Source organism: Lathyrus oleraceus, chromosome 7 (assembly GCF_024323335.1).
Source record: "Lathyrus oleraceus cultivar Zhongwan6 chromosome 7, CAAS_Psat_ZW6_1.0, whole genome shotgun sequence".
Classification (NCBI taxonomy): domain Eukaryota; kingdom Viridiplantae; phylum Streptophyta; class Magnoliopsida; order Fabales; family Fabaceae; genus Lathyrus; species Lathyrus oleraceus.
This window is the reverse complement of record NC_066585.1, coordinates 92,451,416-92,473,979: the sequence shown is the minus strand read 5'-3', so window position 1 is coordinate 92,473,979 and position 22,564 is coordinate 92,451,416. Positions and strand designations below refer to the sequence as shown.

Here is a 22,564-nt window from a genome sequence, read left to right as displayed (position 1 = left end):
AAGTATGTCAAAGAGATACTCAGGATATTTCAAAATAATTTGACTATTGCACCTTCACATATCAAACCAAATTCGAAGTTGGAGAAACATGGAGAGGAAGACAAAGTCGATGCAACTTTGTTTAAACAAATTGTCGGATCCATGAGATATGTGCGCAACAGTCAACCTGATATAAGTTTCTCAGTCAGATTAGTGAGAAGATACATGAGTGAACCAAGAGTGTCACACATGAAGGCTGCAAGAAGAATCCTGAGATACTTAGAGTGATCGATAAACTATGAAATTCTATTTCGACGAGACTCTGAAAGTAAAGAAGTTATAGTTACTTGATATTCAGATGTTGATTGGTATGGAGATAAGGAAGATCGAAGAAGCACAACTGGTTATTTCTTTCAAGTGTTTGGCACCCCAATCTCATGGTGCTCGAGAAAGCAACATGTGATGGCATTGTCATCGTATGAGGCTGAATATATAGCAGGATCTTATGTTGTATGTCAAACAATTTGGATCAAATATGTGCTTGAAGAAATGGAGGTCGAAGTGAAGAAACCTCTGGTGCTGCAGATCGCCAACAAGTCATTCATAAATCTTACGAAGAATCTAGTTTTGCATGGAAGGAGTAAGCACATTGAAGATAGATTTCATTTCCTTAGGGAGAAGGTAAATGGAGGTGAACTTGAAGTGAAACATTGCTCAAGTGAAGCACAGTTGACCAATATTTTCACCAAAGGATTGAAGAACGATAGATTTCTGGATTTGAGAAAGAAATTATGAATAGTTCAGATCGACTTGATTAGTGTATGTTGGACAACTTGGATTATAGGGGGGTATGTTGAGATATAAGATATAATCCAAGTTGTGTGTGGCCCAAGCCCGAAATCAATTAAGATTTAGTGTTTGTTACTTAGTTTGTTATAATTTGTTATTTAGTAGTCAAGTAATTTTATATATAAATAAATGCATATATGAATTAGTTTGTAACATATTCATTCTTCAATAATAGAATCCTTATTTTCATATTCTCTTTTTTCTCTCCTCATAAAAGTGTCTCACACATTAACACTTTTTACATTTATAAAGTCATTTATAATTTATGAGATATGAAGTGACCAAAAAATAAAATTTTTGGTTTTGAATACTATTATTTGAATCTAACAGTTTTGTAAAACCGGTTTCGGTCCAATTATCTCATTACACTAGTTTTATCTGACTTATTCGGTTCAAACGGTTTAATAGATGTTTCTATTATCTCTTAATAGAAATTTATATTACTTGACCGAACCGGACTATGCAACGGTTCATCGTTCAATAGGTCCGGTTTTAAAAATATTTGTACAAATATCTTTAAAAAAATGATTTAATACATGACTCAACACCTAATTTTTTAGGTGGCATAAATCAATTTTTTAAAGGATTGATCATGTCTACTTAAAAAGAATTTGAACTAACATTTGAGATATTAAACCAATTATGAGAGTTTTAGTTACTTTTGTAAATAGTAATATGTTTGGTGTCAATTTTGAAAAAATAGATGTAGATAAAACTTTGAGCAACACTTGAGCAATAATAACAAAGATATATGGGCTATGTATATGGAAATAATTGAGCAATACTTTTTACATCATATAAAGATAATCCATTTATATATCTACTCAGTTCTACACTTCTTCATCATTAGTTTCATCAGATACTACTGGTAGTAATTTATAATCTTGTGTTTTGGTGGTAGGAATAGGAATGGACAAGTTACTGCAAGACTCTTTTCCTCCCGGCTTCGAAGATGCATTACCATACCAAATCATTCCCAATATTGCAATGATCATGCCTACTATTACTTGTAGATTGAGACCTTCTTTTCCAAATAGAATGAATCCTAATGTCAGGACAAGAATAGTCTTCATATGGCCAAGGACTTGGAATGATACTGCTGTGAACCTTCCGATGCATATGAACTGACTAAGGTTTGTTCCGACCGCGATTGTGCACGACAGAGCAATGAACAGCTGCAGACAAACATTGATAGATTGTTTTTTTTACGTATTTCAGAGATATATTTGTTAATTAAGCAGCGGAGAGAGAGTGAGACGTACGATGGATGTTAAACCGTAGTTGTATGCATCGACTCGCTTGTTTGTTAACCAATAGTCGAGAAAGGGGCCGACTAGTAGTAAACTTGATGCCTGTATTGGTGCTGTATGGCCTAACAAGTTGAAAGATCCAAGAGAATACTTCTTCTGAAGAAAATGCACATACTGCACAGCATAAAAGTAAAATGTCAGACGAGAAAATTGTTGTTCATGACCAGGGCCGTATTTGAGGGCATGCAATGCGGGTTATCGCACATGGCCCAAAATTTAATACGGTTGGGCCTCATAAACCGTGGCAAAATATGACTCCTGTTTGTTTTGCCACAGTTAAAATATGACTCTGTTTGTTTTGCCACAGTTAAAATATGACTAACCAACACAGGACCTCTAAAAACTTATAACGTCTTGTGAACTAGAATAAGCTATCGAACATATGTTACTTACATATTGTTGTAGTGCAGTGCTCCAAACTGCCACTACAGCGGAAATGAAACCCTTAGCATTGACACTCACATCAGTGACAGTACAAACAGAAACTCCTAGGAGAACAAGAGAAATGCTAAGCTTTGTATCTCTTGAATATCTCACATTGTCCAACACGATTTCAAGAAAACATGACACCGGAATCATACTCAGCTTAGCAATCTGAAATTTTCATCGCACAAAGTTAAAAAACAGAATAAATGGAGATATAAATTTAATCTGTGATGATACTTTTAGAAAAAGTTACCTGATAGAAACCAACAGAGTTCCACATCAAACTAACGTTCATTCCGACAATAGAGAAATTTGCAAACAAGACGTATTTGATAACATCGGACAGAGGAAGATGAGTGTCTTGGATATATCCGTTCCACTTAAGAAAAGTTGTTAGCAAGGTTGTTGTGGCAAAATGCAGACCAGTTAACGTCGTAGCTGCATCGATAACAGTATATGATATGCTATGTCAGAACTAGAAAATCAGAAAATCAGAAAAATTACTCGTAATTATTGTATTTATCAAGAATATGCTATGTCAGAACTCAATTACATCAGAAAAAAACATAGATCATAAAAAAAGTGATGAATTATGAGTATACCAAAAGTGAAACCATGTGTAGCCATGAGTGCTTTGTTGACAAGAATTATTCCTACAGATGTGACTACATTGAACATCCATGATGCAAGATCAACTGCAATCTTCCTCTCACCCTTGGTTGTAGAAGCCATATTGAAAACTGGCTTTCTTACCTACATGTAAAATATGTCATCAGAAGCATCACAAATTCCAACAAAAAACCCAACCCAACCTAATACCAAAAAACCATTTGAAAATACCCAAAAAATAATTAGAGAGAATGATTAAGGTCTTTTCGAGTTTAACTTGATTAACTTCAAAACTCTTGAACAGAGCTTTACTTACCTCAACAGATTAATCATTGCAGTTGCACGAGAATACTTAATTTACATCCAAAGATCATTTTAAAAAACATAACTAAAAATCAAATAACCATGAAATCCTCAACACAACAACAACAATAACTTATTTAAGAAGAAATCATTGAAATCCTGAAAACACAATTCCTAAACTCTTAGTTACCTGATAAAGAGAGAGAGAGAGAGAGGAAGAATATTTGTGTAGTTAGAAGTGAAATTAGGGTGGTTTTTGTAACGTTTTTAGGTTGAGTGATGAAAATGAAATGAAGTGGGGACAAATGAGTGAGTTTGAGTTTCAGGGGGAAAGTAAGTTACGTAGTTGTTAAAAGAGTAAACGGAATGTCATGAAGAACAATTGTCAATTTTTTTCACACCATTAATTGAAACTCTTTATCATATAAATGTGTGTGGTACTCATTTATTTAATCATTATTCTACTAGTATTATGTCAATGCTTCTGATCATTCTTTTTTACCTTTAATTTAACCATTCTTATTATAGGTACACAAATCATGGCGGCTTAGGAATGGATATTTCTATAATTTACACTTTTCTTAACCAAAAAATATAAGATTTTTTTTTTTAAAATAACCATGTTTTTAAAAAAAAAAATACGAAAAAATACAGCTGGCGCCTACGTGTGGGTTTCTTTTGAAAATAAAATTTAATTTTGCAAGATCAATAGTGAAACACGTTACCATTACACCACAGACTCTTCATGTGAATTTGTTTCATCATATATTTAATGAGTCATTGTTCTTAGATCATAAAAGACACTAAATTTTTATTTTAAATTTTAATATCTTAAATATATGAATTATATTCTTCAATATTTATATAATTTGTTTATAATCAATATAAATTGCTATTTTCATTTTAAATTATATGTTACTCCTATTTTGTAAAATATTTTATTTTATATTTTAACCTTAAACATATTGAGCTTAGTGTTTAATGTTGTATTTGTAACAATGTATTTTTAGGTTGGGTTTTTGCCTGTCTATTGAGATGTATTTGTCAATATTTATCAGTTAAATGTATTTGTCAACAAGGAGGTTGAAATGCATTTGTCATGAAATGTGTCTGTCAATATTGTTAGGTTTTAGTGAAATGTATGAGTGAAATGTGTATGTGGCTGTCAATATTGTTATGTATCAGTGAAATGTGTTTGTCTATTGTTGTGTATTTGTCAATATTTATCATTGAAATGTATTTGTCATTATGGTATTAGTGAAATGTTATTTTTATTTCCCACGAACATATCAGAACAAATGCACTTTAAATTTGGAAGAGTGAAATGTAGTTATCATAATTTGAAACTGTGTGACATAACCATAACATTCCTTATCATTCCAATAATAAGCCATAACCATAACAAAAGTTGCATTTTAAGTGATAAAAAAAGTTACATTATAAGTCATAATAATAGTTACATTATAAGCCATACCAAAAGTGACATTATAAGCCATAATTCATAAACTACAAAATAGACATCGTAGGTCATATGTTACATCAGCACAAAACCAACAAAAGTGACATTATAAGCCTTAAGTCATAAAACTACAAAATAGGCATTGTAAGTCATATGTTACAGCAGCAGAAAACCAACAAAAGTGGCATTATAAGCCATAAATCATAAACTACAAAATATGGCAAAAATGGCATAACTAGTACACATCAAAGATTAACATAACTATTAGGGTTGACTCATAACATATTTTAATCCTTGTTGTGACCATCCTTATGGCACCGACTGCATTTGATACCAAATTTTGCTCGTTTGAGTTGTGACTCATTTCTCACTTGTTCTTCAGTCTCCTTGTTCATTTTCTTCTTGGGTCTACCATGTTTCCTTTTTATGTGTGGTGGTTGTAGATCGACAACATTTGTTTTTGTCCATAGAGATTCCCCATTAACTGAATAAATCACGGGTGCATAGCAAGCCTCATAGCACTCCTTTTTGTACAATCGGGCACAAACTCGTCAACTTTTAACTGTTAATCTTTTATGCATGAAATTGCATAACAACATGATATCCCTGTCAGCATCCATCTTCTACATGAACATTCATGCTTTGAAAGGTTAACAACAAACTTTTCTCCATTGAATGATATATGTCTAACCTCATAGTCAAATTCACATGCACGTCTGTTACAAAAGCAGAAAATAATTATCAACCAGTATGGACCAATGCTAATTTAAGTCATATGTTAATGTCTCAATAATGATGAATCTTCATTACCTAACAATCTAATTATTTGTTCTTTATGAATCCTTTTCCAGCTTCTTTTTTACATTTGGTAGCATGTTACCATCATATTTGGCAATCTTACGTTTGTTGGACTCCCACCTTTGCATCAGGTATACTTTTATATCTTCAATTATAGTCACAATAGACTTGCTCTTGTAGCTACAAATACTGAGTTGGATGTCTTTGACATGTTGTTCACCAAAGTATCACATCTTGGACTAGTTTTAAACCTTGATTTGCTCCATAACCTTGGTAGAGTCTTCCAAAGGTGCTTGAATGCCTCTTCATTGATACTTTTCATTTCACGCGTTATTTTTTCCCAAGCATTTGAATGTGTAACAGTAAAAGTCTTCCATATCAATTCCTTTAGTTTAACATTTGGAAACTTCTTTCTGAAATTGTTATATAAGTGCCTAACACATATCAAATATCCACATATTGCATACCACAAGTATCCAAATATCACATATAAAATGTGACTTAACAAGAATGAGTACTTAACACAAAATATTTGGTCAACCTCCAGTAGCAACTCGTCAAGTGCAGGAAATAAACCATGCATTACAGTCATGAATATGTAAGTCTAAAACTAATTCATATATAAACAATAATTAAAACAGACCAGTCATACACACCTTTTGTTGATCACTTATAAATGTATAAGTATAGCATAATCTGACACCTCTCAAATCAGATGTCAACAACTTCAAAAACCAACTTCATGAATCTTTGGTTTCTCCCTCAACTACATTAAATGCTATTGACAATATTTGGTCATTTGGATCCCTTCCAATGGCTGTAAATATTTTTCCATCATAATAGCCCTTTAAAAAACACTCATACAATCCTATGATAGATCTACACTTGAAGAAACTATTTTTGCAAGCTTTGAAGCATATATAAATCCTTTGGAAATGTGGATTCAAAGGCCTCTTAGGATTCTCACTACCTCATTCTCCACCTTGAAATGATTGACTTGTAATTTTCATAGTTGACCCAGGGCTTGCCATTAACAGCTATGACCATAATCATGTATTCTGGTATATTTATCCCCTAAATGAACCATCAACAATGTCAACAACAAGTGACTTTGCTCTGTATGCTAGTGTCTTATTGATCCCTATATTCCACTTTTGTTTTGTTTTCTTCATTATATCAGTCAACTTCAAATTAGGATTCTCTCTTACATTAGTTTGAACCTTTTGGTCCAACCATTTGAAATTAAGTAATCTAACCTTATAATCCCTACTTCATGTGTGCTTGTCCATAATTTTTCTCAACTGCCAAATGGCTTCATCTAGTAATTTGGCACAGTATGACTCTCATGGACAATCTTTCTTACATATGACTTTCATCCTCTGATTATCATTTTTCTTAAATTTCAGGTTTCTACCTGAATGAATAACATATGTTCTAACTGCCTCTTTAAAGTCTTCCTTGGTAGCAAAATAAGCCCATAATTTTCACTTGTAATCCTCCATTCTTTTTGGAAGCTTAAATGTTTGAAAATCATCTTTTACAACCTCTTCATCTTCACCATCATACTCTTGGAGTAACTCATTACTATCATATTCCTCAATGTCACTCAAACCTCTAAACTTTTCCTTTGGAACCTCACCTTCATTCACATCATCCATTGAACCACTACCTTCAACTGCTTCATCCACATCCCTTTGTTTCCTTGGTCTACCAACCTTGGCTTTCCTCTTCCCTTTTTCCTTTTCCTTTTCCCTTCCCCTTTCCTTTACCTTTATCCTTCCCCTTTTATTTTCCGTTTCCTTTGCCATTCCCCTCCAATGTAATATCCATTATTGCATCCTCGGACAAAGTGGCCCCCTCAAAATTAACATCTTGACATGAATCTTTTTCGTCAATGCCTTCAATGGTCACATCCACATCAACATCGTCACATGAAGATTCTTGGTCAACTACATCTATATCTTCTACACCAGTGATCCCTCTTTCATCAAACTTGTCACATAGATTATTCAAATCTTCAAAAGTATCAAAATCATCAAAAGTTCCTTTTACACCATTATTCAAATCATCCAAGATGTCACCTTCCAAATTGTCTTCTTTTACACCATTGGGTCCTATATTATTTTCTAGGGACAGTATTGACTCTTCTCCATAAACTGGATGCATGATATATAAATGTGCATTCCCATTAATCAGTGCTATCAATTCCATTTTATGTGTTCTTGCATCATCTTTCAACAAAACTAACTCATTAATATCCATTGCATCATAATACCATTAACTCTCCACTTTTGAGTACCCTAAATCCTTTAAACCACCTAGAACCTCAAAATAACTTCAGAAATCAGGGTCAACTTGTCAAACCTTCTCTAACCGCTTGTAACATAATCCGTTAAACTCAACAAACATGCCCTCATGATGGATAACACACTCAAACCGATCACTCATGACCTAATCACACCAAATAATGCAGAAATGAGTCTTTAAAGAAAGAGAAAACTAAGGATTCGCTTTTTAATAAAGTAAACGCATAAACGTACCTTAGACTGGAAATGAATGAACAAGTATTCGTTTTCTTAGCTCAAATCTCCAACTATCGTCGTCTTCGTCGCTCCAAATCTTCTCTTTCGCAACTAGGGTTTAGACAATGGGAGAGTAGAATGACCTAGGGTTCGAAGCTGAACAATTGAAATAGAGAAATCTGCTTTTGTTGGTAGGTGAAGAGTTCAAACATTGTGTTTCTATCTTTGGAAAGGATATCACTTATTTTAAACTAAAATATGTTTATTAATAATTTCAAAAACTAAAATATTATGTCATGTCAGTGTTTCTAATTTGCCATGTAGGCTTTACTAATGTTTTTCCAATAAAATTTAACAGAAGAGACTTATAAGGCTAACAAAGGTATTTTATGGAACTGGAGGGTAATGTTTTTGAAATAAGGGACTAAATAGAAATAATAAATTAAATTAAAGGATTAAAAGATGAATTAAGCCTAATTTTAAAATACTGATATGACTTGACAAATTTAAATATTTTGATTAAATGTTAATGTGATATTGTTTTATAGTGATAATACACTATCTTTAAACTCTTTTTTTATCACATTATAATTATTATAAAATTACATAGTTTTTAAAAAATAATGGTGAAATATTTATTGTAATAATAGATAGAGAAAATTATATGGGCTAATTGAGTTAAATAGATTTAAATTATTGAAATACGTCAGATGAATTATAGGTATAAATTATTGGTATAAGATTCAATCTCTATATGTAATATTTATTTTATTTTTTATAAGAGTTTTATTTACTTTATTTACAAATACATATATTAATGTAAACAAGTTTTAATATTTATAAAATAATAATTTTATGTCTCGTTAAGGCAGTTCGATTAATAATTGTGTTGGCTATTTCACACAAAAAAATTTAATAATTTTTATAATTAAAAAATAGATTGAAAAAAATATATGTAAGACAAATTTAAAATTTTAATAATATAAATTATATTATTATCCATTCACCTAAGTACTTCATCTAGTCCCAAAATTCTTTTAAACTTTTTTATCTTAAATATAAATATATTTAATATCTTTATTTCAAAAATATCATTATATTAATTATTTAATATTGTTAATGAATAATAATTTAATTAAAAATAAATTAATAATTATGTTATTTCTTTTAGGTGATACATATTATAAGAGATAAAAGATAAGGTTAATTTTTTAGTTTAAAAAAGTGTATGATGCTGATTTATTCTTGTGTGATTTTAGGTGGATAGCTACTCCATTTTTAGCCTCTCTCATTTTTAGAATGACAGGATCGTTTCTTCTTAATTTAATCATTTGTCTTTGAAAGAGAAATCGAAAAATAGTTTTCAATCAATTAAAATTGAATACTTCTTTCTCCTTTTTTGGTATGGGTTGATCTGTACCGTAAAACTGTAAAGGGCAAGATTATTTATCATTTTATTTCGTGTGCTATTTTTTTCCTGTCCATGACATGAGAGGTGTTTATTAGCGAGAAGAATTCTTCTGTCCATTCTTCACTTTTGTCCTTGAATCAAAGTGAGTTTTCTGATCATTGAAAACTAAGTTTCGGAGAAGACGGAAAAGGAGTTGTAATGTATCAATCATGTAAACATCAAGGTTTTTTATTTCATTTTAAAATATAAAATAACATTAGGTAGACAATAAGTTGAAGTTGATTTCAAACCATTGGGGAGTTAATGGAGAATGACTTGTGTATACAATAAGTTGAAGTTGATTTTTACTTTATATGTAGAAGACATAAATTTAAGAGTGTATTGGTGCTTACTCAGAAAGGAAAATTACTTAACCCACTGGTTTTAGAGAAAGGATACTCTAAGGATTTGGAATTCAACCATAATGAAGCAAAGTAATTTTAAATTTTTACTGTAATAATAAAAAAAATACTCACATTCAAAAAATAATCTTTGAGCATGTACCAGAAGAGCAACAAGTTGGTATGATTCCACATCCTAACTTAATATTGTTGGAGCATCATCTTTATGCAACTACTTACTCATTTTACTCGAACACCATAGCAGAAGTATTGAAAATTGAAAATCCCATCACAAATATAAACCAAACTCTCATGTTTAACGAATATGGTCATTGGTACTTGGAAAACTCTGATGATAATACTTTGTTCTTCTTAATAAATGGATGCTTCGTGCCACTAGCTAGTCAATAAGTTTATCATAAACAGACATAAACAGGTTTTGAGAGCTGTCAAACTGTTCTTATGCACCTCACAATATATCTTGGTACCATCTTAAACTAATTATGAAACTTGAACAAAATTACAGGATGAGAATAAATTTGGCATTCAGTTCCATCCATAAAAGAGTGTGAATTCTTGATACGCAGTTCAAATTTGAATTTCATTCTATCACAAACTTCTACAACAGAACTAAATAGCATGTTCAACAGACTCTGCAAATAGAGACTATATGATGATGATCATCTCCGCACCGGTGGTACACCCCTACCAGGTGGAGCTCCACGGCCAGCAGCTTGAGCCTACACAAACAACATTTATAGTTATACCACACTAGTAACACTGATACGTCCTTCAACCATTTAGGTTTTAGGTGTTAAACAGATACTTTGAAGTTCACAATGAAACCCAAAACCAAATATGTAAAACAAATGTGCAACAAAGATGTGATTCTTTTATATCTATCTCACAGTCCATAATGCCAAAACCTAAAAGTCGAGAGAAAAGTGGAAAGTCTACACACAAAAAATCAAAAACATATTAAGGAAACATTTGCGTCGCAGGTAAATAGAAAAGATGCACAACCCATGTTATATTATGTAGACATTTCATAACCAAGCAAAATTTTGCTTGACCAAAAAAAAAAAACGAGAAAAAATATAACAAGACAAAATAGAGCTAACTTGTCTGCTTTGTTAATCAAAAGATTATGGATTGGAAAAAAAATCCTATTAGTATGGTCCAGGTGATTTTAAGAGACTATTCATATATATAAATATCTTTCTTCCTAGCATGGTATGCAAATAAGATTTAACCAAAAAGATTTCACAAATCAAAAGATGTAAACTTTGCTTGGAGTTTCTATTCTACTTCTAATAGTGATCTAAATTAAAAACCATTTTTAATTATTAACTCCAAATCAATATTGTCCTTTCTGCCACATTATTGAATACATTAGGATATGTGTTCAAGAGATGCCATCATGCTCAGGTGGAGTAACGCACAATGTAAATTACTTGTTAGCACCGTGATGCATTGGTACTAAATACATTTACAAGAGAAATAAATACATTTTTTAATATTTTAAAACTCTTCATTCATAATAGTCATGGTCCATTACTCTAAGTATAGCGAGACATTGAACAAGCAATTTTTAAAGGCGGGAAGAGTATTGATAAACTAGGAACAAAAAGAGAAGGTAAAAATACCTTAGCTCGCATTGCAACTGCTCTGCCTCTACCAACACCAAGTGATGCACCCTTGCCCTTCACGATATTAAAACAAAGCATTAAAATAAAAACACTGTGGAATAAATATAGAGTAATTGATCACTTTTAAATAAGAAGGTACCTTGATTCTTGCATCCAAACGCTTAAACATAGGAGCATTCTTCAACATGTCCGGTATGACCATAAACCTGCCACATCAGTGTCACTTAAGAGGACTGCCCTTACAGAAAAAGCAATATAGAATACAACCTTACTAGTAATAAGAAAGTATATTGTTATAGCTAATGACCAACATATGGTTGTATTTTACAACCGTCTTTATAATATAGAGTTATAAAGACGTTCCGTGACATCTGATTCATACCTGACTTTGCTACCTCGAATAAAGACATGCTCAAGTTGTGATGTTTTCCCATCCTGGTAAGAATTAGCCAATATTAGAAACTATTGCGGATACACTGAATTTTAATGAACACACTTGAAATAGAGATACTAAACACAACATCCCAAAATTATAAGTTTTTCCATAATATATCCAGAATCACTATAACCTGCTAAATAGATAGAGAAACATGGGCTTCAAAATCAATGTTAACATTTGGGCATACATACAACTAGAGTAACAAAGGCCTTTTTCCACCAAGTGAAACCCAGCTACATTGGTCAACCAAAACAATGTCTAATTCTTAACTATTAATCATATCTAAAAAATAAACCATACAACCCAAATCTCTCAATAGTTTAACTTTGTGTTTACTTTGATTTCCATCAAAAACCATTACAAAATCCTAAACTTAATATATTTTCTTCACTAAATTAGTGGTGCTTTAAGACAAATCAATGCCCAAACTATCCAAAATGAGAATTCACCATTTTTGAAAAATAGGAAATATCCCTACTTTTTTCTCAAATGATATCATACCATACCTAATCTTATCTTCTATGACAACATACAAATCATTGTATTCATCCCTACGAAACCGATCTTCAAGGAAATTCAAAATCAATTAGATCCTATGCAATTTAGGACAAGAATCCTCTACCTTTTGGATAGGAAACTCACCTACCTTTCTTTCTATCTCTCTCATCTTTTCTCTCCATTTTCCCTCCATATTTTCCACACACACTCTCCTATTTAAGCCTAAACCTACCCAGAGGTAGAGAATTCAAATCCAACTTGAAAGCAGCTGCACCACCTTGTAATTATAATCCTAAGGCCACTTTATCAACTACACAATTTGTTTCTATAATGCCTTTATCAAAACTAAGCAGTTACACCACTATCTTTTCCTTCTAATGAAAGCCCTAAGTATTCAAACTCAAACATCCCTGTAATTTTATGACAAAATTTATCAACCCCTAAAAATAGGGTTTTCAGTAAAATGACACATTTTTCGGAACGGATAGAACCTTACGAGCCCAAACTTTTATCATTTCCTCAAACCTAGTAAGTTGACCTAAAATACAACATAAACCCAAACCAGCCGCCGCATCTGAAACTGTTCCGGGATATGCCGGCCACGAATTCAACTACTCACATCTTCGAGAAATTGCTCAAAATATACGAATGAATGAAAAGTGATGAAGTGAAATGCGTACCTTAGCAGTGTAAGTGATGCTTTCGAGTTGACAGTTCCAGTTGTCTTCGCACTCGATCATGTTACCTCTATAGAGTTCGCCGCTCTTGAGCTCCACCGTGACGACGTGACCGGAGGCTTCATGGAGTAGCTTTACCGGTATACCCAAACTTCTGCTCATCTTTTCGCTTTTTTCTTGAAACGCTAAAACCCTAATCCGCGATTTCTTTCGGCTCGAATAGACAATTTTTTGTATCAATTTAAAATGTGAGTTTTGAACAGAAAAAAAAAACTTCCAACCTCTATTTATATTGTACCTTGGCTAACTACACCTCTGCTTCCTAGTTACACCCCTTTTATACAAAGTAGCGTTTAGAAACTCTCGTGCCCGTTATCCAATTTTTTAAATATACATACATCAAAATATAAATATAATTTTTATTTGATTTTAATTTATATAATTATATATATATATATATATATATATATATATATATATATATATATATATATATATATATATATATATATATATATATATATATATATATATGATAGAAATTATTATTAAAATAGAAGTTACATTTTTTTTTTGAAACATTGCAAAAACTAACTTTGTTATTTATGTATATTTAAAAACTTAAATTTTTATTAATATTTTATTTTTAATTAAATAAGTTGTATATATTTTAAAAGGGAAATTGAGAATGAAAATAATTCGCTCCAAAATTACCTATCCCCTTATATATAGATATAGATTTTATTTTTTTAATTAAATAAATTGTATATATTTTAAAGGGTAACTTGAGAATGAAAATAGGTCAGTCCAAAGTCACATATCCCCTTTATATATAGTTATAGATATATATCGTTATAGATAATAAATTTTATTTATCCACGGGGTATATTTTTAAAATATTTAAAAATCACAATGAGTTAAATAATTATGCGCTTTTAAAAATATGTAAATATATTAATAAAAAATCATATGTAAATATAAAAGTGATTGTTTTTACTATTTTTTTTTAATATTCATATTTTTCATGTTAATGGAAATGCCTCTTATAATCTTAAATTCAAAAAATAAATTTAATTTAATTAACAATTATTTTTATTAATGTGATATAAGTGTGAATTAGAAGTCTCACATTATTTAGAAAAGTAAAGGTTTAACATTTTATAAGTGAGAGACACGTAAATGTAATGTCTTAATATTTTTTTATGAATGTGTGGGTGGTGTGTCTCTCACTTTGTGTTGATCTTGACCCAACTTGAATGATCTTCCTTATGATTTATCAGTGGTCTCAGAGTCTATGGTTCGAATAAGAGACTGACTTCTACTATCGAAAGTTTTTCTAACAAAGTAGTGGTCAAACAACATGTTTTGTTCACCACTATGAATAAGTCATACAATCTTATTTGGTTAAGTGTTTTTATATCACTTTCGTGGGCGAGGTAAAAAAGTGTACGATGGAAAGTGTGATAATTTTCCCCTTGGTTGAACATCTAACTGAGAAGAAAATTTTTACTGATCAATAGCTCAATTTCAAATAACAATGTTTTTATTTTCTTGAAAATACTTTATGTTTTCTCACGGTTGTTAAATTACCTGAGGTGAAATATATATATTATTTTGGGATGGTTATATCGCCCCTAGTCAACCACTATGAGGGAACACTAACCCTTCCAAAATATTCTTAGTACACGAGAATTCTTCTTATGACACTAACAAAGATCTCAACTGCAAAAACATCCAACGGTTATCCGCAATTCACTCATAACAAATGGGATTAATGAGGGACACTTCAACGGGTCTCTCGCTTATAAGCCAGCACTTTCGTTAGCATAAATGGTCGCTGAAGCAAAATGTTACATAAAAGGATAGGAAAGCAACACCGAAAAGAAGGCGCAAGATGTCAAAGAGCATGTTCTCAATATGGAAGGTTTATACCACCAGTGGAAGAGTACATGTCCAATTAAAGACAATAATGCGTTCAAGAGAGTAGGTAAGATTGTGGAGAGCTTCACGTCTCTCAACATTCATTGTGAACATATTTGGTATGAGGTTTTTCACCTGTACAACATTTATATGCCTCTAGCTCCAGAGGTAGATGTAATGGGTCTTGAACCATGTATGGTGCAAGTTTCATATGGTCAAATGACACCACACTAAGGATTTTACCAACTCAATAAAGAGATCGAGAGGTTGATCCAAGAGGGACACCTCAAGAAGTATATCAAGGGTGGTTCCTCCCGCGGACCAGACAAATCCAACTCTCACGGGAGAGACAAAACAGTGAGTCTCGGACCTAGCAAAGCAAAACAAACATCCCAATGCTAAGGAAGCAAAGTTATACACCACATGCTCAACATTATAGCAGGAGGATTCATTGGGAGAAGAGAGAATAGCTTCGCCCATATAAGGTACGCCCGCCAAATTCTGAATATATAAGACCTCTCCAATATTAAAGGAGAAGGAGAGACAAAGGTGCTAGAAGTCACGGTCGCCTTCTTTGAGAAAGACGTAGTCGGTATCCACCCTCATAATTATGACCTCATGGTTATCATGTTGGAACAAGATTGTTCTCATCCCTTAGGTTTTGATGATAACAAAGTACTTAAATAACAAATGGGTATAATAACATGTGTTCAAGTGTACAGGATCACAAGAGTTTAATTCATTCTAAATTAATCTTGATTGAAAGCATGCGTGGAGAAGTAATATAATTCTGATTGGTCAGAATCTGATAACTCTGAATGTGTTTATCATACTCTGAAGGTTTAGACTCTGATCATGTATTTCAGTCTCTAGTGACAGCTCAGACTCTGATAGGCTTAAGGAGCCTATGATTCGTACACGGTACTAAAGTTGACCAGTCTTGTCAAAGCGCCATATTTCTGGACAGAGTCAACTAGGGTTTCGTTTTACAAAGCTCAAGGAATGGTAATGTGACCTATTCATCCTGTTCTACCTTTTGGTAGATACCTAGTACTTTGGAAGGTGTTGTGAATAATGTAATTATTCAATGGACAATGCTTCTAACCATATGCATTCTCTAACGTCTCTCTTGGAATACTTCTTCACTAAGTTTGCTCTTATATTCAAACCCCCCAATGACTCATCTCTACCCCTATAATAGAAGTTGTAGATTTGAAGGAAGTTGTACAATAACAACACAATACTATCTTGAGCATGCCTATGAGCTTTCATTTATAATTGTTATTGCATAAGATCTTAAGATTTCTTATCTTTGTATATCTTATAAATCTTAAGAGGTTAAGAACCTTTGTGGTTATTGCACAACTATTATACTTTTGATTGTGTATCTAAGTATAATGGTTATCATATATACTAAACTGTTTGTTTAAAGTAGAGGAAGTCTCTTACCTGCGTGCTTGAGTAGTGAAGTCTCATGTCTGTGTACTTGAGCAATGAAGTCTCTTTCTACGGTAATTAAGCAGAAGTCTCTTGCAAGGTTGCTTGAGCAAAAGTCTCTTTCTAGGTTGATTGAGCAAGTGAAGTCGCTTGAAATTGTGCTTGAGCAAAGTGTAATTTGTTTACTATAGTGAAAAGCTTTTGTTGAGGCAAGGGGACAAGACTACTCTAAGTTAAGGAGAGGAACCAAGTTAATCTTTGTGTGTTGTTTGCTTTTACTTTTGATCATAATTATTTCCACTAATATTATAATTTTTTAATATCAGACTCTGAATGCGACTCAGATTCTGAAGTTGCATTATCAGAAGCGAAACGATTTTTTGGCATAGTCAATTCACCCCCCCCCCCCCCCCCCGTTCATGTATATTTTTCTCACCTTCAGTTGGCATCAGAGCATAGTCTGTACTATAACACTTAACAGTTATGCATGAAATATCTTAAGAAAAATACTCTTTCCATCATGGTTGATAGTTATGAAGTGACTAGCCCTATTGGAGGTTCGCCTTGTGGTAATAACAACCATGATCAAAGTATATCTAGTCAAAACAACTATACTGCTAGACCACAAACATTCAGTGGTGATTCTACTGAATTTAAATGGTGGAAGAGCAAGATGTACACTCACATCATTGGTTTTTATGGTGAGTTATAGGATATCTTGGAAGATGGCATTGACTTTCAAGTCAACGGTGTTAGAATGGTTTCGGACAGAAAGTGTCTCACTCTGGATCAAAACTTTTTTATAAAAACATCATAGAGTGAAAGGCATTCTTGTTGATTCCTTGCCTCGTTATGTTCAAACCCTCGACGACTCTTTTTCTACCTCTATAAAAGGAAGCTGGAGAATTTAAGGATGGTGTACAACAACATTGCAATATTATCTTGAACATAACTCTGAGCTTTCATTTGTAACTATTTTTGCATAAGATCTTAAAATTTATTATCTTTGTATATCTTAGAAATCTTAAGAGGTTAATAACATTTGTGGTTGTTGCAGAACTACTATACTTATGATTGTGTATCTAAGTATAATGGTTATCATATCTACTAGATTGTTTGTTTAAACTAGTGGTAGTTTCTTGCCTACGTGCTTGAGTAGTGAAGTCTTTTGTCTCTATACTTAAGCAGTAAAGTCTCTTTCTAGGTTGATTGAACAAAAGTATCTTGCAAAATTGCTTGACTATAAGTCTCTTTCTAGGTTGATTGAGAAAGTGAAGTCTCTTGTAAGTGTGCTTGAGCAAAGTGTAATTTGTTAATTATAGTGAAAAACTCTTATTGAGGTAACAGGAATGGACTACTCTCAATTGAGGAGAGGAGCAAGGATAATATTTGTGTGTTGCTTGCTTTTACTTCTGATCATAATTATTTTTGCTACTATTACTATTTCTGATATCAGACTCTAAACGTGTTTAGATTCTGAAGTTGCATTATCAAAAGCGGAAAAAAATATTGGCATACACAATTCAATCCCCCCCCCCCCCTTATTGTGTATTTTTATCACCTTCACATTGTTGTACCCCAAAATTTTCCCTCCAGTTTTTTCATCTTTCCATCCAACCACTTGACTTGGGGATTCGTTGCATACATTAACAATTCACTCATATGCATCATTCATTCCATTAGTGGATCACCATATATTCAAAAGTCTTGGCTTGTGGAGCTAGGGTTTGTATGTGGAATCATTTCAAAAGTATGACTTGGATTTTCATCAAAGCATATGGGTTGTAAAACCTTAATTTCTTGATGATGGAAATATGAAATCAACAAGGTGTTATCTAAGCAATCTTCAAGGGTCTTCAAAACCCTAATTCTTGGTGATATGATGATGGATCTCTTGGAGCTTCTCTAGGCTTTGTCTTGGCCATCAAAACCCTAGTGGGGACTCATACATGGGAAAAATTGTTGATGAAGCATCTGTTGGGATTCAAAAGGCTTGATTGGGGAAGTAGGCCTCACCAAAACCGTAATCAAGGAAGGAATGATATTGATAGACTTTGTGGCTTGACTTTCCATTTGGTAACATCCAAAACCCCAATTTCATCCACCTTTCACCCATTGATTGATTGGTGTCCACCTTTATCCTTGTCCTTTTGTCTTGGCTCAAGCCTTGGTTCCATAGCTTCCATGTTTGGCTCCATCCATGTCATTTCATCTGATCACCTTAAGTACTTATTCCACTCTTGGTTTGGTTTGGTCATTGGTCTTGTGTCCAATCAATCTTGGTCTTAATATCTTGTTTGTTTTGTCCATGGATTGTTGGTGCATTGATGGCCTTGTATATCCAAACGATCAAAGCCTATTGTATTACAATCCAATTGGAGGTTATGTCTATTGATTCATGGATGGTGTGTCATTCAAACCTTAGCCTTGTTTCACCAAGTCATAGCTAGGTTCATAAACCATGTTAACGTGCTCATTCCATTTACAAGCCTAAGTCATGTTCATAGTCCATTTCAATCTACTTCAAGTCATATGCATACAATGGTCTATATTCAATTTCATCAATTCATTGCAAGTATCAAGATTCAATTCCATGTAAACATCAAATTCAAATCATGTTCGTATAAATTCTCTACAAAGTATCAATTTTATTCAAGGTGTCAATTCCATTTAAAATATCGATTCCATCATTACAATACACCACAAATGTTCATACATGAAAAATTACACACAAAAAAGGATATGCTGACCAATTGTTGACTTTGGCCAACTGTTGACTTTATGGTCAACTTTGACCAAAGTCAACTCCACCCTTTTTTTTCTATCCTAAAAAACTCAACCCCTTTGTCAATCTCCTAAAAGTTGATCCTTGACCGTTCGGTTTGCCCTTTGTACATGAATGCTCAAAAAGTCACTTGGTTACATGCTTTGTTCAGACAACCACCCACTTCATGTGCATGAGACCTATGAGAATTTGAACAAACTTGCAAATGAACATCAATGACAAGCTGTTACCAAACCTATCAAATGAATAAGCCAAGCATGTTGTGAAAACTACAAACTAATGAACCATTTCAGCTGATTATAAACTGCATACCTGCCATGCCAAACCATAGCAGTGCAACTGAACCAAGTGGCTGCAATAGATGTAAGTAAATGACCTACAGAGAACTCCATATCAATTCATTTCCTTGTTGTACCATGGGCCCAACCAATCCTGCAATTCAAATACAATTCAGTTCAGCTCATGTTAAAATGCAATATGCAACCTGCTGTAAAGCCATATCAATCCATACTTCATGGCCAATCTAAGTCCAAGAATCCCTTGTAATGAAGCCTTGCAATAAGACCAAACATCACCAATACACAAGCATCATCATGTAACAGCATAACAAACCATGCCCATTCAGGTAACATTAAAACTCCAACTGTGATTGTAGCCTTATTGATAACATGGATTTGCCCATTCAGCACATTCACCAAAGAGGAATTCATCATCTTGCTCTGCAATGGATGGAAGCTCATGACCTGTTCTCTAGCAGTAACAATAGTTTAGCAATGCCAAGTCTGCTAAGCAATATCCATCAACAGGATTAGCATACACACATCACACCCAACATAAATGATGCATACAAGCCATTCTGGATTATGTCATGAACATTGCACTGCCATGAAGAGTATTCATTGCCCTGCAATGACATAACCATAACCAATACCTGCAACCACCTGCAATATGTCTGTAACATTCAACCAGCCATGTAATACTGCAGCAAAATCAGCAAGGCATGGAGACCAACATCCTCATGACATTCATGCAATGCATCACGGTCCACAAGTTGGCATAACAAGGGGATTGATCCTGCATCAAGCAAATAGCAAGGACAATGTAGTAGGGTTATGAGCACATCCTGCAAGACATTCAAAACACTGCCAACAATTTGCATCAGGCTAAGCCACACAAATGAGTATTGCTACATCATTCAACATACATCAGTTCCCATTCATAACTCAGCAAGCTACCACAATCAAATGAATTTAGAGCAGGTGTGTGCAATTATTGGAAGGTACATTTGAAATCTTCGTGTTTTCCCATTTCTCCATCACCAACATGTAGGACATGATGAGAGGGTTCAAAGCCCTCATCCTTGGGGCTTTGAATCGTTAAGGTTAGAGTTTAATTTGAGACTTTCATGTTAGGGTTCTTGGAGTGAGCAACTCTAGATAGGTTTATAGAACTCCAATTTCTTGAAATTGACTGAAGCATCGAATAGAGTGTGATAAAGTGAATATTTGTAGTAGCTCCAGATGATGTTTTGGTGGCCACTGCCGCCAGGAGCGACGTCCGGTGTGGTGGCCCATGGCGTGTCCAACGAGACACTTTAAAGGGAAAGTATGTTTGACTCCTTTTCAAATGTTTTTGGACCTGTTTTTTGTGGGCCTAATTTGGCTAGATCCAGTAAACCCCCTATTTTCACTTCCCACTCCCTGGAAAAGATTCATTCCGTGTGGGCTTTGTGACTAGGCTCACGTGTGAATTCCCGATACACCCTGCCTTCCTTGCTGCACCCTCAGGGCCAAAACAATTTGTGGTTTGGGCTTGGCAGGAGTCCCATTGCGCCAGGTTTCATCTTTACACCTCCAGTTTGGGTTTAATACCCCTTGGCCCAATTTTGATTTTCTTTTGCATTTTTTAACACAATTGTTTTTATTTTTCTTTTTTAGATATTAAAATGAGGTAATTAGGTTTTAATATAGTTTAGGAATTAATTGAACTATGTGTGGTTTTAATTGGTTTTTAATATAATTTTAACTTGATTTAGAATTAGAATTAATTAGGAATAATTAGACTTTAGTTGGTTGTTAAAACTTAGTTAATTTCTAAAAAATTAGGTTAAAATCAAGCTTTAGGACTTAATCAATTGTTGGCTTTGGTTAGACTTTAATTAGAATTTTAATTTGTGCTTGAAATTGGATATTAACATGAAATGACCAGTTTACCCCTTAGGGGTTATCTTGATATTTTCACCATACATTGTATATTCCCTTAGGACTTTTAACATAGAATTTTAATCAAGTTTTTGACTAACATAACATGCTACCTTAGGACTTTTAACATAGAATTTTAATCAAGTTTTTGACTAACATAACATGCTACCTTAGGACTTTTAACATAGATTTTTAATCAAGTTTTTGACTAACATAACATGCTCCCTTATGACTTTTAACATAGAATTTTTAATCAACTTGGATTAACCAACACATGATCCCTTAGAACAGTTCGGTTATTTTCTAACCATTAGATTAGATTTTAACCTAGTTCTCAAAATAAAATAAAATCTCTGATTCGAATTGATCAAAAGCAATTTTGATCAATTAAATCCTTTGAACTTGTATAATCTCACAGTCTAATTTGAGTGACCAAAAGACCCTTGATCACTTAATAAGACTTTTCTTCCAAGCTGTGGAGCTCGAAGCCTCAAGTCAGATTCTCAATCAAGGCATCCTCAGTCATACCAAGCAGTGGATAATACAAGCAGTCAAAGGTGGCATCTTCAAAATCTTTTCGAATCAAGGTTAGAATTATGTGGCATGAGCCTTAAGTAATAAAGAAGGAATGAGACTGGAGAATTCATACCCCCATTCTGAATATCTTTGGGTATGGTACAAATGACCCAACACTCATTGCATTCACCTCTGTTCATAGACTTTAGCACAATTCTAATCCTACGATTGGCAAGTTTCTTCCGCTTCACAAAGTAATGCAACAAACAAGGACTACATCAACAACTTATCAATCATGAATCGAGTTGTACGACACGAACCTTAAGAAATGGAAAAGGAATAAGACTGAGAATTCCTACCCCCATTCTGAATATCTTTGGGTATAGGACGAATGAC

The 22,564-nt window shown here is 33.2% G+C and overlaps 2 protein-coding genes across 3 annotated transcripts; both read right to left on the bottom strand.

Moving 5' to 3' along the window:
• Positions 1 to 1,564: 1,564 nt before the first annotated feature.
• Positions 1,565 to 3,833, bottom strand: LOC127103979 (UDP-rhamnose/UDP-galactose transporter 4). Of its 2 annotated transcripts, none has more exons than XM_051041203.1 (6): positions 3,667 to 3,833; positions 3,167 to 3,317; positions 2,818 to 3,002; positions 2,532 to 2,732; positions 2,091 to 2,252; positions 1,565 to 2,003 (listed from the first exon to the last, which is right to left on the bottom strand). In XM_051041203.1, the coding sequence occupies exons 2-6, from the start codon at positions 3,294 to 3,296 to the stop codon at positions 1,659 to 1,661; spliced, it is 1,023 nt and encodes a 340-aa protein (XP_050897160.1). In that variant the 5' UTR covers positions 3,297 to 3,317; positions 3,667 to 3,833; the 3' UTR covers positions 1,565 to 1,658. The 2 variants fall into 2 exon arrangements, with proteins under 2 accessions (XP_050897160.1, XP_050897161.1); XM_051041204.1 differs by lacking the exon at positions 3,667 to 3,833 and adding an exon at positions 3,490 to 3,653.
• A 6,563-nt stretch (positions 3,834 to 10,396) lies between these two features.
• LOC127101212 (small nuclear ribonucleoprotein SmD3b) lies at positions 10,397 to 13,613 on the bottom strand. The gene is made up of 5 exons (XM_051038561.1): positions 13,313 to 13,613; positions 12,078 to 12,130; positions 11,835 to 11,901; positions 11,693 to 11,749; positions 10,397 to 10,786 (listed from the first exon to the last, which is right to left on the bottom strand). The coding sequence occupies exons 1-5, from the start codon at positions 13,469 to 13,471 to the stop codon at positions 10,727 to 10,729; spliced, it is 396 nt and encodes a 131-aa protein (XP_050894518.1). The 5' UTR covers positions 13,472 to 13,613; the 3' UTR covers positions 10,397 to 10,726.
• Between the last annotated feature and the right edge of the window lie 8,951 nt (positions 13,614 to 22,564).

What these genes read in the sequence shown, in the direction of transcription:
- LOC127103979 (XM_051041203.1), bottom strand. Translation starts at nt 3,296, where the DNA reads ATGGCTTCTACAACCAAGGGTGAGAGGAAGATTGCAGTTGATCTTGCA. An exon ending in ACTCTGTTGGTTTCTATCAG is followed by an intron (nt 2,733 to 2,817) that starts GTAACTTTTTCT and finishes TGAAAATTTCAG; the next exon opens with ATTGCTAAGCTGAGTATGAT. An exon ending in GCACTGCACTACAACAATAT is followed by an intron (nt 2,253 to 2,531) that starts GTAAGTAACATA and finishes TATGCTGTGCAG; the next exon opens with TATGTGCATTTTCTTCAGAA.
- LOC127101212 (XM_051038561.1), bottom strand. Translation starts at nt 13,471, where the DNA reads ATGAGCAGAAGTTTGGGTATACCGGTAAAGCTACTCCATGAAGCCTCC. An exon ending in ATTCGAGGTAGCAAAGTCAG is followed by an intron (nt 11,902 to 12,077) that starts GTATGAATCAGA and finishes CTGATGTGGCAG; the next exon opens with GTTTATGGTCATACCGGACA. An exon ending in GTTTGGATGCAAGAATCAAG is followed by an intron (nt 11,750 to 11,834) that starts GTACCTTCTTAT and finishes AATATCGTGAAG; the next exon opens with GGCAAGGGTGCATCACTTGG.